This window comes from Monodon monoceros, unplaced genomic scaffold, assembly GCF_005190385.1.
Source record: "Monodon monoceros isolate NGI ecotype Baffin Bay Population unplaced genomic scaffold, NGI_Narwhal_1 Super_Scaffold_2, whole genome shotgun sequence".
In the NCBI taxonomy this organism is placed as follows: Eukaryota; Metazoa; Chordata; class Mammalia; order Artiodactyla; family Monodontidae; genus Monodon; species Monodon monoceros.
In genome coordinates, this window is record NW_021703776.1 from 15888555 (window position 1) to 15906599 (window position 18045).

General features: G+C 42.9%; 1 protein-coding gene across 1 annotated transcript in view; it reads left to right on the plus strand.

Moving 5' to 3' along the window:
* COG5 (component of oligomeric golgi complex 5) overlaps positions 1-18045 on the plus strand; it is a 284211-nt gene that overhangs the window by 207681 nt on the left and 58485 nt on the right. Inside the window, exons 13-14 of the mRNA XM_029233621.1 lie at positions 2381-2542; positions 4519-4618. Of these exons, the coding sequence (XP_029089454.1) occupies positions 2381-2542; positions 4519-4618 (262 nt within the window). The remainder of the gene's footprint in view (positions 1-2380; positions 2543-4518; positions 4619-18045) is intronic.

The window sequence follows — 18045 nt, forward strand, 5'->3', positions numbered from 1 at the left end:
ACTTAAGTGCTCTGTTTCTCTAACTTTTTGTCAAATGCAGCCAGGTCTAAGTCTCTTCTCAGGGCCTTTGAGCTTGTTCTCTTCCTACAGAAAGCGCCTACCCTGGAAATCTATATAACTTGCTCCCTCTTTTCCCTCACATCTTCTCAGGAAGCTTTCCCTTGCCTCACCCTATGTAAAATTGGATTAAAAACAAAAACGGTCTCTGGCTTCCTTACTTCCTTTTTCTCTTAGAATTTTTTACTCTCCATTGTATTCCGTAGTTAACTCATTTAAAAATTTTATTTCTTTTTTTGTGTGTTTCTCAGAAGTCTTTTTTTTTTATTAGTTTTTATTGCAGTAGAGTTGATTTACAATATTGTGTTCTCAGAAGTCTCTTCAAGGGGACAGGGAGTTTTTTTTAACTGACTTCATTGCTACATTTCCCGCATCTAGGAAGTACCTGGCAAATTGTAGACATTTAAGAGAATTTGTAGGCGGGAAGGAGATGGCGGCAAGTGGGGGCGTGGAAAGTTGTCTTTGAGCTTGGAGACGTCACAGAGCAGTTCAAAACGATGACTCAAACATGGAAGCTCCATAGTAAAGCTAAAATGAAAGTAGACTTCTAGTACAGGACAGGTTTTAGAAAAGTTGTTTGTTTTGACATTGTAATCACCAAGGATCCTTCCCCCCTCCGCACCCCCCAGATTCTTCAGGTTTTCCAAAACTAACAGGGTGGAGTAAGGTAGGGAGCAGGGGAGGCAGGCAGCCACTGGGGCAGGGCTGAGGGAGGCTGTGCTCTGCCCCCACCTGCGGCCGGCCCCCTGCCGGGTCGTCCTTCGCTCGTCCTCCATCTCTGTGTCAGCAGGCTGCTCTCCTGCGACGACCGCAGCCTTGGTCTTGCTCTCCTCTTCAGCCAGCCTCTCAAACATGTTGGCATAGAGCTGCTTCTCCCGTGCGAGCTGCTTGAGGAGTGGCTGCTGGCAGATAGCCAGCTGGGCCTTGGCAGCTTTGGTGTTGGAGTAGAGCTGCAGGACCTTCTGGAAGGATCCTTGGAGAAGAAGAATGTTAGTACTTATAATTTAGTGCTGAAATTTCTGCAGAAGAGAGAAGAGGCTTCTTAAGGTCAGTAAATGACCAGAGCAAAAATAGGGAAGACATTTAAATAGCTGGCGTGGACTTCAGTAGAGGATTGCCTCAGACACATTTAGACACTAGTTCTTCCCTGTTCCCATTGTGGTCTTTCTCTCATCATCTGTTATGGAAGTTATCATAGTTCACACTTTACCTGCACATTTCTTCACTGGACTGTAAAGCGAATTTCATCTCTATCCTCCCAGCACTCAGTGAGGGCTGGCACATAGTATTCTCAGGAACTATGTGGTGAGTGAAATACTTATTGAATGAGAAAGTGTTAAGATAAGTATGGAATTGTGATGTAGGAGCCAAGAGTGTTCTGACCTCTAGGTCTTGTCAGTTGACCAGCAAAGGTGGAAAAGGAGAAAGCCAAGTTTCCTATACCTGAAGGAGTAGGTCAGATGTTTGCAAAATGAACATTTAGGATTAAGGGGGATTTGTTTTTGTTTGTTTGTTTAAGATAATGGAAAGGCCAGTAGAAGGATCATAAACAGGGGTGATGTGAGAAGTTACAGAGTTAATTATATGGTTATAGGTATTTGATAGTAATTGTCAGAGGTAAAATACAAGATCCAGTAGTTGGACAAGTAAATGAAAATCAACAGAAATAACTGAAGACATAGGAGGACTGAGGAGGAAAGAAGTGTTTAGTAGGCTAAATTTTAGTTTGTGAAGAATGTTGTAAAACAAATTAACTTAGAACTACAATTAGGAGTATTTGGGTGATTGTGGGACTTGCACAAGCACTTTTTATTTTGTCCTCATTCTTGTTAGTATCAGTTTCGGCATCAGAAGGCTGATAAAAACCTACACCTGTATACTTCCCTTTTAGGCACTGAGCTTATGAGAGGGCAGCTGTTGTGTGTGAAAAGGGTTGAGCTTGTGGGAGCAGGTCTCTGCAGACTTGCCTCTCTTGTATGCTCTATAGAAACGTGCTAAGTGAAGGCGTGGCCCCATTAGAATTAATAAGATTTTACAGTGTTACTCTTAGTTTCAAGCGACAAACTTACTACAGTAGGTACTAGTGCATATTATATAACATTTATGCCCAGGAATTATGTATAAATTAAAATGTTTAGTTCTTAATAAGCATTTGATTATGTAAATATATTTATACATTTTTAAACAAAATTTTTTCTTTTCTTCATATAGAGTTACATTTTATATAGGAGATACGTTTTTAAGAAAGGCATTTACAACCTGATACACTAGCACTTAGTTTTGTATAATTTAAGTTCATTTTTAATAAACTTTGTTCCCACAGTCCCGGAAAGGCTTTGAAAGACTCACTACAACCCTATGAGGCTGCTTATCTATCAAAATCCTTATCTCGACTCTTTGATCCGATCAACTTGGTTTTTCCCCCTGGTGGTCGTAATCCTCCTTCTGCCGATGAACTTGAAGGTATCATTAAAACTATAGCAAGGTATGTATTTTCATATAGTGGCATGCCGTAAAATGCCTGCCACATTTGTTAGCGATGTATAATGGCAGTACATCTTTAATTTATCTCAAATCATTCAAAGAATTAGTCTGGAAATTAAATCAAGCGTTTTGCATTGAGTGAGTGCACATGTAGTAAGTATCAGTACTTGAGATTCCAATTAATAAAACCATTTAAATACAGTCTAAAAATAGTCAATTATCATTATTCTGTGTCTTGTCAAGGATACAAAGTAAAACAACCTAATTCTTTATGCCATAGTAAATTTCTAATATTACGTAGGAAAGTTAATATAAAAATAATTTTACAAATTGAGAAGCTAAAGCATGGACATCAACTTTTTTTTTATCTTAAATCCAGAAAGTACTTCATGGCGTACAAGGATTATAATCCTGATTAGTCTACTTGTGTTTGCTATTTTAAGCTTTCTAAGTGAATGTGACAGCTTTTAAAACTCTCAAAAGGGAAGATATCCTAGCAGGTTGTGCAACCTGAATGGTTGCGGACAATGTATTATACTGTTGCTTTTAGACATTTTACGGACCCCCCAGGTTAATCTGCAGTTGAGACTGTCTCAGTTCCTGTCATAATAACAAGTTGTCATAACAGTAGGTCTATACATTTATTTATAGGTGAACATTTTGAGGAGTAAAATTAGTAGTTAGGCAATATAGAACCAAGGTATAAAAGTCTAGATTCTTTTAGATTACAAATTTGAAGATGGTGATTCTGAGGCATGTGAGAGAACAATTAAAAAGCCACAGGTATAATATGCGTATCTATCTAAATACAGCATCAAAATTGCCCAGCATCTTGATCCTAAATCTTTCCACAGTTATCTTGACTTTCCAAAGTCCTGACTGAAGACGTTTATACCCTAATGTCTCCGTTATTTGTTTCATATGGTAGTGACAAAACTGGTCACGGATTGAACTTGATCTCTTTACCTGTTTATGGACATGTTACCTGTTTATGGACTGCACCCATTCCCCGGTGCAGTTTGACAATGCTGTGATCAATTGTAAGGTGGGACTTGAAGAAGCATACTTATGCCATTGTTTAATAGAATGTGAAAGTGAACTTTAATAAAATTATGTCTCACTGGTATATGAAAGGGCATTTTTGTCACACATAGTAAGCACTAATGTTGTTTTAAAGTCCTTCACTTTCTTCATAAAGGCAACCTGGTAAGTGCCAAGATTTATTCTGCTACTTGAGAGACAATAATTACTTTTCTTGCTTTTCTACTTGTATATGCGTTTTCATGCAATTTTTAACTCTTAATTAAAAATTAACTTTAAAAAAGTTAACTTTCCATGGTCTTTGTAAATACTTTTTTTTTGCAATTACCTCAAATGTCCCAATTAATCCAATGTTAAATTGAAAATAAGCATGACAGAGAAATACTTTAAGAATCCAAATTTTTAAAATATCAAGTTAAATCCTTGTTATGCTTTTGATATATTTAAAAAGCTATTTTATCAAAATAGCATGAATTGGCATAATTTCTACAGAAACTGAGTATCTTTATGTATCGTGTAATTTATATTTTTAGCCTTTGTCCTTCCAAGGTTACCATTTCCATTCAAGAGCTGTCATTTCCTTGCAGATGTCTGTGACATGCAGTGTCTCTAATTGCACTTACCAGTATTAACAAGAGTGCTACTTGAAAAATCTGCACACAATTTACTCTCTTAATCACAGCCTGAACTCACACATGACATGCTTTTATTAATGAGAAACTGGTCATTAACCAGACAGTCTTAGAGCACTTTTTCCTAATGGTGAATTTAGGAGTGAAAATGAAACAGTGCAATCAATCAGTTCTTGGAGGCAACCAGTGAAATCTATAAAAAAAAATCACCACATTGTTTATTGGGATTAGGTTTATATGTTGCTCTTTACTTTGTTGATGAACTGTGTTGCTAATAATTAAAGTCTGTTTTTGTTTTCTCCAGTGAACTAAATGTAGCTGCTGTTGATGCAGACCTCACATTAGCTGTGTCAAAAAACGTGGCAAAGACCATCCAGTTGTATGGTGTAAAATCAGAGCAGCTGGTAAGTGATAATCCCTTCTGTAAACTTTAATGATTTTGTTTAAAATTACTAATTATACAGTACTTGACTAACTATAAATATTGAATTGACTGAATACTAATTTACTGGAAAATTTTATAGTGAATTTTTGAAACTTTCTTATGAATTTAAACCAGAAAAAAATGTTACCTCTTAAAAATTGGCCCTCCTACCATTGCTACACTTAAAAAATGCAGGCAGGTTTTATAAGACTTTTTAAAAAATGCATGTGCCACTTTATAGGCTAAATTATGTATATTTTTAAGTGTAATTATTTCAGATTGATCAAATTTCCTGTCATGAGACCCCTCACCCCAGATATCATTCATGTGCTGTTACTTAGTGTGAAATTGACTTGAACCATTAGAAAATGATTGGAGGAAGTGAAGTGCTTAAAACTGTAAAAGAAAAATGTTGATTTACTTTCTAAAGGTTCGAGCCCTAGACTGTGGACGTTTAGCTCCAAAATTACTCTTTTTGAAACAGCTGTTTGCATATATTTAAAATAATAGATGCATGCCTGAATCATAATTTTAATTCTCTACATTAATGTTTTAAAGTTAAGCATGCATATTTAGCTAGTAGATATGTATGCTAACTGAAATCCAAGGAGTAGGGCTTTAGTACGTCTTTAACTGTCATTGATGGACTAATTTTAGAGAATGTGCCAAAATGTGGTATCTCTACTGTCATTATACGGATAGCTGACCATGTTTTTTTGTTGTTGTTGTTTGGCTTCCCTGACTGCTCCAATTGAAACATTGTAAAATGAAGTACAGTTGACTCTTGAACAACTTGCGGGTTGGGTACCTACCCTCCCTGCAGTCAAAAATCCATGTATAATTGATAGTCAGCTCTCCGTATTCGTAGTTTCTCCTTGTCATCCCTTCCGTGTCGGTGGATTCAACCAACTGCGGATCATGTAGTACTGTAGTATTTACCACTGAAAAATATCTGCAGGTAAGTGGACCCTCCCAGTTCAAACCCATGTGTTCAAGGGTCAGTTGTAATCTGGCTTTACCTATATCCTAGTAGTTCTAGTTGGTTCTGGAATAATTTTTAGAGTAGGTTGGTAACAAATTGAACTTAAGGAATTTGCATAAAATGATCCTTGGTGCTAACAATCATTTCATGAGACTTCCTGCTTTCACTTCCAATGGATGGCTCCATTGTGTTTGCATATTAATATGGTGCTATTTTCTACTCAATTATTCTTGCAGTCTTGACAAATAATTTAGAAGCATCTTTTTTTTTTAACTTTGTTTATTGAAAACTGGCCCTACAGAGACCATGGAAGCTCTTTGTAGATAATTAGATGACTAATTTTTCTCTCAAACTTTTTTTTATAGAAGCTTTATTATGATACTTATTACTTTTAAAAACATGGTTTATTGCTATAAATGAAATTCGGTATTATATCCAGTAGAGTTCAGTGTAATTACTGGAAGTGTCAGGAAAAAAATATCCTTATGAGATGGCCCCACCTGAAAACAGCATTATAAAGAAGAGCCAGCATATGTATGGAAAATATATCACTCTTCTGTGTCAGGCAGGGGCAGTGGGAAATGTAACATGTGACTTCAGTTAAGGCAGTGGTGGCAGAAGGCTTTAACAAAATTAAAATATATCAAAAACATTGGATTGAATTGATGCTGTTGGTCAAATAGTCTGTGACCCTAAATTACTCAGGACTACCATCCTACAATGCTAAAGGGTAACAGAAAGTTCTGGACTTAAAATTTTTTTTTTTAGACAGCAAACATGGTCTACGTTTGATTCATTCCAATAGAATACATTTGATCACATTTTTTTTTTTTTACACAGCAGGTTCTTATTAGTCATCCATTTTACACACATCACTGTATACATGTCAATCCCAGTCGCCCAATTCATCACACCACCACCACCACCCCTCAGCCACTTTCCCCCTTTGGTGTCCATACATTTGTTCTCTACAACTGTGTCTCAATTTCTGCCCTGCAAACCGGTTCATCTGTACCATTTTTCTAGGTTCCACATATATGCGTTAATATACGATATTTGTTTTTCTCTTTCTGACTTGTTTCACTCTGTATGACAGTCTCTAGATCCATTCATGTCTCAACAAATGACCCAATTTCGTTCCTTTTTATGGCTGGGTAATATTCCATTGTATATATGTACCACATCTTCTTTATCCATTCTTCTGTTGATTGGCATTTAGTTTACTTCCATGACCTGGCTGTTGTAAATACTGCTGCAATGAACATTGGGGTGCATGAGTCTTTTTTTTTTTCTCTTTTTCGATACGCAGGCCTCTCACTGTTGTGGCCTCTCCCGTTGCAGAGCACAGGCTCTGGACGTGCAGGCTCAGCGGCCATGGCTCACAGGCCTAGCCGCTCCACAGCATGTGGGATCTTCCCGGACCGGGGCACGAACCCACGTCCCCTGCATCGGCAGGCAGACTCTCAACCACTGCACCACCAGGGAAGCCCGCATGAGTCTTTTTGAATTATTGTTTTCGCTGGGTATATGCCTAGTAGTGGGATTGCTGGATCATATGGTAATTCTATTTTCAGTTTTTTAAAGGAACCTCCATACTGTTCTCCATAGTGGCTGTATCAGTTTACATGCCCACCAACAGTGCAAGAGGGTTCCCTTTTCTCCACACCCTCTCCAGTATTTGTTGTTTGTAGATTTTCTGATGATGCCTATTCTAACTGGTGTGAGGTGATACCTCTTTGTAGTTTTGATTTGCATTTCTCTAATAATTAGTGATGTTGAGCAGCTTTTCATGTGCTTCTTGGCCATCTGTATGTCTTCTTTGGAGAAAGGTCTGTTTAGGTCTTCTGCCCATTTTTGGATTGGGTTGTTTGTTTTTTTAATATTGAGCTGCATGAGATATTTATATATTTTGGAGATAAATTGTTTGTCCATTGATTCGTTTGCAAATATTTTCACCCATTCTGAGGGTTGTCTTTTCGTCTTGTTTATGGTTTCCTTTGCTGTGCAAAAAAAAGCTTTTAAGTTTCATTAGGTCCCATTTGTTTATTTTTGTTTTTATTTCCATTACTCTAGGAGGTGGATCAAAAAAGATCTTGCTGTGCTTTATGTCAAAGAGTGTTCTTCCTATGTTTTCCTCTAAGAGTTTTATAGTGTCTGGTCGTACATTTAGGTCTCTAATCCATTTTGAATTAATTTTGTGTATGGTGTTAGGGAGTGTTCTAATTTCATTCTTTTACATGTAGCTGTCCAGTTTTCCCAGCACCACTTATTGAAGAGACTGTCTTTTCTCCGTTGTATATCCTTGCCTCCTTTGTCATAGATTAGTTGACCATAGGTGCATGGGTTTATTACCTCTGAGCTTTCTATCTTGTACCATTGATCTATGTTTCTGTTTTTGTGCAAGTATCATATTGTCTTGATTACTGTAGCTTTGTAGTGTAGTCTGAAGTCAGGGAGTCTGAGTCCTCCAGCTCCGTTCTTTTCCCTCAAGACTAATTTGGCTCTTCGGGGTCTTTGTGTCTCCATACAAATTTTAAGATTTTTTGTTCTACTTCCATAAAAAAAATGCCATTGGTAATTTGATAGGGATTGCATTGAATCTGTAGATTGCTTTGGGTAGTATAGTCATTTTCACAATATTGATTCTTCCAATCCAAGAACATGGTATATCTCTCCATCTGTTGGTATCATCTTTGATTTCTTTCATCAGTGTCTTATAGTTTTCTGCATACAGGTCTTTTGTCTCCCTAGGTAGGTTTATTCCTAGGTATTTTATTCTTCTTGTTGCAGTGGTAAATGGGAGTGTTTCCTTAATTTCTCTTTCAGATTTTTCATCATTAGTGTATAGGAATGCAAGGGATTTCTGTGCATTAATTTTGTATCCTGCAACTTTACCAGATTCACTGATTAACTCTAGTAGTTTTCAGGTGGCATCTTTAGGATTCTCTATGTATAGTATCATGTCATCTGCAAACAGTGACAGTTTTACTTCTTCTTTTCCAATTTGTATTCCTTTTATTTCTTTTTCTTGTCTGATTGCTGAGGCTAGGACTTCCAAAACTGTATTGAATAATAGTGGTGAGAGTGGACATCCTTGTCTTGTTTCTGATCTTAGTGGAAATGCTTTCAGTTTTTCACCATTGAGAATGATGTTTGCTGTGGGTTTGTCGTATATGGCCTTTATTATGTTGAGGTAGGTTCCCTCTTTGCCCACTTTCTGGAGAGTTTTTATCATAAGTGGGTGTTGAATTTTGTCTAAAGCTTTTCTGCATCTATTGAGATGATCATATGGTTTTTATTCTTCAATTTGTTAATATGGTGTATCACACTGATTGATTTGCATGTATTGAAGAATCCTTGCATCCCTGGGATAAATCCACTTGATCATGGTGTATGATCCTTTTAATGTGTTGTTGGATTCTGTTTGCTAGTATTTTGTTGAGGATTTTTGCATCTATATTCATCAGTGATATTGGTCTGTAATTTTCTTTTTTTGCAGTATCTTTGTCTGGTTTTGGTATCAGGGTGGTGGTGGCCTCATAGAATGAGTTTGGGAGTGTTCCTTCCTCTGCAATTTTTTGGAAGAGTTTGAGAAAGACGGGTGTTAGCTCCTCTCTAAATGTTTGATAGGATTCACCTGTGAAGCCATCTGGTCCTGGACTTTTGTTTGTTGGAAGATTTTTAATCACAGTTTCAACTTCACTACTTGTGATTGGTCTGCTCATATTTTCTGTTTCTTCCTGGTTCAGTCTTAGAAGGTTATACCTTTCTAAGAATTTTTCCATTTCTTCCCGGTTGTCCATTTTATTGGCATAGAGTTGCCTCTAGTAGTCTCTTAGGATGCTTTGTATTTCTGCGGTGTCTGTTGTAACCTCTCTTTTTTCATTTCCAATTTTATTGATTTGAGTCCTCTCCCTCTTTTTCTTGATGAGCCTGGCTAACGGTTTATCAATTTTGTTTATCTTCTCAAAGAACCAGCTTTTAGTTTTATTGATCTTTGCTATTGTTTTCTTTGTTTCTATTTCAGTTATTTCTGCTCTGATCTTTATGATTTCTTTCCTTCTTCTAACTTTGTGTTTTGTTTGTTCTTTTTTCTCTAGTTCCTTTAGGTGTAAGGTTAGATATTTATTTGCGATTTTTCTTGTTTTTTGAGATAGGCCTGTATAGCTATAAACTTCCCTCTTAGAACTGCTTTTGCTGTATCCCGTAGGTTTTAGATTGTCACGTTTTCATTGTCATTTGTCTTTAGGTATTTTTTGATTTCCTCTTTGATTTCTTCAGTGATCTCTTGGTTATTTAGTAACGTAGTGTTTAGCCTCCATGTGTTTGTGGTTTTTTTGTTTTTTCCCCTGTAATTCATTTCTAATCTCATAGCGTTGTGGTCAGAAAAGATGCTTGATATGATTTCAGTTTTCTTAAATTTACTGAGGCTTGATTTGTGACCCAAGATGTGGTCTATCCTGGAGAATGTTCTGTGCACACTTGAGAAGAAAGTGTAATCTGCTGTTTTTGGATGGAATGTCCTATAAATATCAATTAAATCTACCTGGTCTGTTGTGTCATTTAAAGCTTCTGTTTCCTTATTTATTTTCATTTTGATGGATCTGTCCATTGGTGTAAGTGAGGTGTTAAAGTCCCCCACTATTATTGTGTTACTGTCGATTTCGTGATTTACAGCTGTTAGCAGTTACCTTATGTATTGAGGTGCTCCTGTGGTGGGTGCGTACATATTTATAATTGTTATATCTTCTTCTTGGATTGATCCGTTGATCATTATGTAGTGTCCTTCCTTGTCTCTTGTAACATTCTTTACTTTAAAGTCTATTTTATCTGATATGAGTATTGCTCCTCCAGCTTTCTTTTGATTTCCATTTGCATGGGATGTTTTTCCATCCCCTCCCTTTCCGTCTGTATCTGTCCCTAGGTCTGAAGTGGGTCTCTTGTAGACAGCATATATATGGGTCTTGTTTTTGAATCCATTCAGCAAGCCTGTGTCTTTTGGTTGGAGCATTTAATCCATTCACATTTAAGGTAATTATTGATATATATGTTCCTATTACCGTTTTCTTAATTGTTTGGGGTTTGTTTTTCTAGGTTCTTTTCTTGTGTTCCCACTTAGAGAAGTTCCTTTAGCATTTGTTGTAGAGCTGGTTTGGTGGTGCTGAATTCTCTTAGCTTTTGCTTTTCTGTAAAGCTTTTAATTTCTCCATCGAATCTGAATGAGATCCTTGCTGAGTAGAGTAATCTTGGCTGTAGGTTCTTGCCTTTCATCACTTTAAGTATATCATGCCACTCGCTTCTGGCTGAGAAATCAGCTGTTAATCTTATGGGAGTTCCCTTGTATGTTATTTGTCATTTTTCCCTTGCTGCTTTCAATAATTTTTCTTTGTCTTTAATTTTTGCCAGTTTGATTACTATGTGTCTTGGTTTGTTTCTCCTTGGGTTTATCCTATATGGGACTCTCTGTGCTTCCTGGACTTGGGTGGCTATTTCCTTTCCCATGTTAGGGAAGTTTTCAACTATCATCTCTTCAGATATTTTCTCGAGTCCTTTCTCTCTCTCTTCTACTTCTAGGACCCCTATAATGTGAATGTTGTTGCCTTTAATGTTGTCCCAGAGGTCTCTTAGGCTGTCTTCATTTCTTTTCATTCTTTTTTCTTTATTCTGTTCCGCAGCAGTGAATTCCACCATTCAGGCTTTCAGGTCACTTATCCATTCTTCTGCCTCAGTTATTCTGCTATTGATTCCTTCTAGTGTAGTTTTTATTTCAGTTATTGTATTGTTCATCACTGTTTGTTTGCTCTTTAATTCTTCTAGGTCTTTGTTAAACATTTCTGCATCTTCTTGATCTTTGCCTCCTTTGTATTTCTGAGGTCCTGGATCATCTTCACTATTGTTATTCTGAATTCTTTTTCTGGGAGGTTGCCTATCTCCACTTCATTTAGTTGTTTTTCTGGGGTTTTATCTTGTTCCTTCATCTGGTGCATAGCCCTCTGCCTTTTCATCTTGTCTGTCTTTCTGTGAATGTGGTTTTTGTTCCACAGGCTGCAGGACTGTAGTTCTTGCTTCCGCTGTCTGCCCTCTGGTGGATGAGGCTGTCTAAGAGGCTTGTGCAGGTTTCCTGATGTGAGGGAATGGTGGTGGGTAGAGCTGTGTGTTGCTCTGGTGGGCAGAGCTCGGTAAAACTTTAATCCACTTGACTACTGATGGGTGGGGCTGAGTTCCCTCCCTCTTGGTTGTTTGGCCTGAGGCAACCCAACAGTGGAGCCTACCTGGGCTCTTTGGTGGGGCTAATGGCAGACTCTGGGAGAGCTCACGCCAAGGAGTACTTCCCAGAACTTCTGCTGCTAGTGTCCTTGTCCCCACAGTGAGCCACAGCCACCCCCTGCCTCTGCAGGAGACCCTCCAACACTAGCAGGTAGGTCTGGTTCAGTCTCCCCTGGGGTCATTGCTCCTTCCCCTGGGTCCCAATGCGCACACTACTTTGTGTGTGCCCTCTTAGAGTCTCTGTTTCCTCCAGTCCTGTCGGAAGTCCTGCAGTCAAATCCCACTAGGCTTCTGTAAGGTCGGATCTTAACAAACGGCACCAGGAAACAGAGGAAAGCTTCAAGTGAGCTTTATTAGGGAGCGCTCCTGGGCGAGGTTCACTGGTCCGAGAGAAAGGGGGCCAGAGAAGTCGTGCCCGGGCGAGGGTTGGGCAAGATTTTATAGGGGAAGAAGGGAAAGGGGTGTGGTGAATCTGGGAGGGCGCAGGGTATTCCTTATTTGGTGGTCTTTTCGGGTATCCTGGGGGACCGTTAGTCCCGCCCCTCGAAAGGCGGGAAGGCTGGGCTGGTTTCAAAGTCCCCAGGTCAGTTTCTGGAACTGGGTGGTCCGGAATGTCTCCAGGGCAGTTTCTGGAACTGGGTGGTCCGGAGAATTTCGTCCTGATGCAACCTGTGAATCTGATTGTGTTCCCCTGCCTCGGGCCAGTTGGCCTTACATCCCGACATCTTTGGTGTAATGGGGTTGCGTTCTGATCTCTGGCTACTTCATGCTGAATGGGGGCGTCGAAAGGGGAGACGGGCGACCAGAGGTCCGAGGCTTAGGGGAGGGAGACCAGTGGGGGGTTCTGTAGGAAGCAAGGTGTAAGGACCGAGGAGCATTTGGTTTGTGGCCACCCGAGAGACTTCCTCCATGCGCCTGCGAAGGAACCTAAGAAAACGGAGCAAGCATGCTACGAAGAGGGTGCGGTCCGGTTTTGAAAGAGGGGTGTCAAAGAGTCCCTCTCTCGGCGGGCTGAGGGCCTCTATGACTTGGGAACAGGAGTGGGAAGGGGAGGTCCCGGTATCGGTATTGGAGATAGGCAAGAGGGAGGCCGGGTTTAGGCAGGGGGGAGGAGGTCGAGGGAAATAGCTGGGTTTTCAATGAATAGTAGGTGGAACTTCTGGATGTGGTAGGGGCCCAGGAGGGAGAGAGACTTGTGGCCTAGGAGGTCGACCAGCTGGTGGGAGGAAAACACGCTTAGTGGGTGGGCCAGAGTCAGTCTGAGTGTTTGTTTGGTCAGTTCGGCTGCCGCTGCTATGTCCCGAAGGCATGGTTGTCATCCCCGAATGGTTGGGTCTAGCTGTTTGGAGAGGTAAGCCACGGGGCGGTAGGAAGGCCCTAAAGGCTGGGCAAGGAGTCCAGTGGCTATTCCGGCCTGTTCATCCACAAAAAGGTGAAAAGGTTGGTTTGGGTTGGGCAGAGAAAGGGGAGAAGATATCAGAGCGTTACAGAGAGTGAGAAAGGCCTGTCGAACGGCGGAAGGAGAGGTGAGGGGTCCTTGAGGGGTTTCTTTAGCGGCTAGATGTAAGGGTTTAGCGAGGAGAGCAAAGTTAGGGATCCAGTGTTGGAAAAACCCTGTAAGGCCCAAAAAGGAGAGAATTTGTTCTGCTGTTTCCAGAGGCTGGAGTTCACGGATAATCCTGGTGCGGTCGGCTGTTAGACCTTTTGTGGTAGGGGTAAGGTGGAGCCCCCAGGTAGGTTACAGAAGGTACAGATAACTGAGCCTTGGCTGGGGAGACCCGATAACCTCGAGAGCCAAGGTAATTGAGGAGATCTGCAGTATGTTGTCTTGAGAGGCTGAGAGACGGGCTACAAAGGAGGAGGTCATCTACATATTGAAGGAGTGTGCTGGGGGTAAGGGAGCAGGAAGTGAGGTCCCGTGCCAGCGCCTGACTGAAGAGGTGAGGACTGTCGCGGAAGCCCTGGGGAAGAACTGTCCAGGTGAGCTGACTGGAAGTATGAGTGTCCGGATCCGTCCAGGTAAAGGCGAAGAGGAAATAGGAGTCGGGATGTGGGGGGATAGTGAAAAAGGCATCTTTGAGATCCAGAACCGTAAAGTGGGTTGTGGATGGGGGGATATGGGAGAGCAAGGTGTATGGGTTTGGTACTACTGGGTGGAGAGGAATTATGGCCTCATTAATTAGTCGGAGGTCCTGGACCAGGCGATAATCCCCAGAGGCCTTGCGGACAGGCAGGATGGGAGTGTTGCAGGGAGAGTCCGTGGGGATGAGGAGTCCCTGGTTTAGGAGTCTGGTGATAATAGGTTGTAGGCCCCTAAGGTGAGTCTCAGAGATGGGAAATTGGGGCCTTGATGGAAATTTGCAGGGGTCCTTTAGGCGGATGAGGACGGGGGGAATGGTGTGTTGCTATTATGGGCTTAGAAGTATCCCAGACTTGGGGATTGATTGGGTTCCGTGTGATTGGAAGAGGGGGATAGGAGGGGGAGGGTTCTAGAGACAGGCCGAGAAGAGGAAGCAGGAGTTGGGAGGAGGGGACCTTAGGGTCAAGTCTAACCAGCTGGAGGGAGGCCCCTAACTGGAAAAGGACATCTCGGCCTAGCAAGGAACTGGGCAGGATGGTATGACTAAGAAGGAATGAGTAAAAGGGAGTCCTTCGATATGACATGGGAGTGGACCGGTCTGGAGTGGGAAGGATGGTTTGCCATCAATACCCATGACCGAGATCTGGGAAGGAGAAACTGGCCCGGAATAAGTAGGCAGGACCGAATAGGTAGCCCCCGTGTCCACCAGAAATGAGATGGACTTACCCGCAACCTGTAGCGTTACCCTGGGCTCGGCGAGGGTGATGGGGGTCTTCGAGTCCAGGTGCCGTCAGTCGTCAGCCAATCCCAGTAGTTCGAGTGGTAATGCCGTTGGGTCGGCCTTCCCCCCGCGTGGAGACGCTGAGGGAGGGGCCAGTCGTAGGGCAGTCACTCTTCCAGTGGCCCGTTAGCCCACAGCTGGGACAGGGCTTAGAAGGAGGTCGGAGATTGGGACGTTGGCGAGCCCAGTGGCCTTCTTTTCCGCATTTGAAGCAGGCCCCCGGCGGGGTTGCCTTTTGCGGACCCCGTGGATGCTGTGATCCATGGGAGATGGCCGGCCTTAGGGCGGCTACAAGAGCTTGGGTTTGGAGGGCCACCTTCTGGTGCATCCGAGCCTGTCGGCTGGATTCTGCCAAATCCTCACGGCCATTATAGACTTTAAAGGCCATTTTTACCAGATCTCGAATAGGGGTTTGAGGGCCGTCTTCTGCCCCTTTTAATTTCTTTCAGATGTCCGGGGCTGATTGGGTGATAAAATGGGTGGCTAGGACCGCTGCCCCTGCCGGGGTGTCGGGGTCCAGCCGGGTGTAGAGAGTTAAGGCCTCTGTAAGGCGATTGAGAAAGATAGCTGGATTTTCGTTAGGTTCTTGGGTTATCTCTTTTAGTTTTTCAAAATTGACTACCTTATGAGCGGCGGCCTGCATGCCAGCCAGGAGGCATTGGATCGTGAGGTTGCGTTTACGACGGCCATCTTGGCCATCCTGTTAAGTCCAGCCTGGATCGGTGCCAGGTACGGCAGTCGCTCCGACAGGCATGGAGTTGTCAGTGAGGTAAACCTGATCTGCATGGTTTCGGGCAGCAGTTTGAATTCTTTCCCTCTCGTCAGGGGTCAGAGTAGAAGATAGGATCACAAAGATATCGTGCCAGGTTAGATCGTAAGCTTGAGGGAGATAGCGAAATTCTTTGATGTAGCGGGAAGAGTCGGCAGAAAAGGAGCCTAATCGCTTTTCTATTTGAGGGAGATCTTGGAGAGAAAAGGGAGCATGAACTGTAACTAATCCTTCCGCTCCTGCTACCTCCCTCAGAGGGCAGAGGAGATTTGAATCTTGGGAGTCGTCAGAGCATGAATGTGCACTAATTGGCGAAGCAAGGGGCGTGGGAGGAGAAACCTTCGAGGGAGGTGGGGGGAACAGTTGGAGGGGACAGAGCGGGTTCGGGAGGAGGAGGGACCGCCTCAGGGTAGGGTGGAGGTTGGAGAGGGGCTCTGGAGGGGGGAGAGGCGAGAGATTCCGGAGGGTCGGCTAGTGGAGAGGGGTCATTGTCAAAGGAAATTAAGGGCTTGAATGTAGGAGATGTCTGTTTGGCAAGAAGGATCTGGGAAGTGGAACAATCGACGCAGAGGGAAGGGCGGGAGCGCAAATACCAGAAGGCCTGAACATAGGGGACCTCGGACCATTTGCCCGTCCTGTGGCAGTAATTATCTAGATCACGGAGGATGTTAAAATCTAAAGTCCCTTCAGGAGACCATTTGGATTGATTGTCTAGAGGATATTGTGGCCAGGCCACAGTGGAATAGAAAATAAGCCGTCGGCGACGGAGATCTTGGGAGAAACCGAGGGCTGTAAAATTGGCTTAGTAGACACCCCAGGGGCGTCTTAGAATCTGGTTTCGATTGTGAGGTTCCCATGACCCCCAGTCTGTCCCTGAGTGAATGGAGAGGGAGAGAGGCGTCCCTGGTCTCAGTCTCCAATTCACGGCAGGTCGGAGGGTGGTCAGGCCATTGGGACGTCTCCACAATCACCCGAGGCCCGGCGGGTTGGAGAGCAGTCAGGCAATTGGGACGTCTCCACAGTTGTCCGAGGCCCGGAGAGAGGACGGAGGAATCCCTGACGCGGCCGCGATTAAGGACAGGGAGTCCGGTGGGCAGGGACTCTGAGGGTCTGAGGGAACAAGGGAGGGGGACTTACCCCGTTTTCTGCCGGATCAGGTGGATGAGTAGAGGTTCCCTGGTTGTCTCCTGGGGGAGGGGAGGAGCGGCCGGCACGGTAACCCGCGGGGCTTGGTACTCCTCCCGGGTTTCGGCACCAAATGTAAGGTCGGATCTTAACAAACGGCACCACGAAACAGAGGAAAGCTTCAAGTGAGCTTTATTAGGGAGCGCTCCCGGGCGAGTTTCACTGGTCCGAGAGAAAGGGGCCAGAGAAGTCGCGCCCGGGCGAGGGTTGGGCAAGATTTTATAGGGGAAGAAGGGAAAGGGGTGTGGTGAATCTGGGAGGGCGCAGGGTATTCCTTATTTGGTGGTCTTTTCGGGTATCCTGGGGGACCGTTAGTCCCGCCCCTCGAAAGGCGGGAAGGCTGGGCTGGTTTCAAAGTCCCCAGGTCAGTTTCTGGAACTGGGTGGTCTGGAATGTCTCCAGGGCAGTTTCTGGAACTGGGTGGTCCGGAGAATTTCGTCCTGATGCAACCTGTGAATCTGATTGTGTTCCCCTGCCACGGGCCAGTTGGCCTTACAGCTTCAAAGTCTGATTCTGTACGAATTCCTCTTCCCATTGCCAGACCCCCAGGTTGGGAAGCCTGACGTGGGGCTCAGAACCTTCCCTCCAGCGGGTGGACTTCCGTGGTAGAAGTGTTCTCCGGTCTGTGAGTCACCCACCCAGCAGTTATGGGATTTGATTTTACTGTGATTGTGCCCCTCATACCGTCTCATTGTGGCTTCTCCTTTGTCTTTGGATGTGGGGTATCTTTTTTGATGAGTTCCAGTGTCTTCCTGTCGATGATTGTCCAGCAGCTATTTGTGATTCTGGTGTTCTCACAAGAGGGAGTGAGAGCATGTCCTTCTACTCCGCCATCTTGGTTCACAGTTTCTTAAAAATTTTTTTTAAAAATTTTTTTAAGTGAATTTTTTAAAGGTCGTTTTACTTTTCTGCTTTCATTTTAGTGTTTAAAGAAAGCCTAAGCGTTAAATAACAGTTCAAACAGCATCATATGTTTATTATTTTAAATATTATTGAGTAATGACAAGTAACTTCTAATGTTCATCTCTTGTGTTTTGGCTATTAATAACACTTTCTGCCCCTGCTCTGTGTTTTTAAATTTGACACGTTTTGTTCTTTGATCTTACCATATTCCTCTTCCTTTATAATTATTTCACTGAAAACATTTAGAAGAAAATAGCCAAGTGTTAAATCTTTAGTGAGAGAAAGATTGAAAGATGTTTTTCTTTTTGTTTTTTTTGTTTTTTTTTTTGCCGTACGCGGGCCTCTCACTGCTGTGGCCTCTCCCGCTGCGGAGCACAGGCTCCAGACGCGCTGGCCCAGCGGCCATGGCTCACGGGCCCAGCCGCTCCACGGCACGTGGG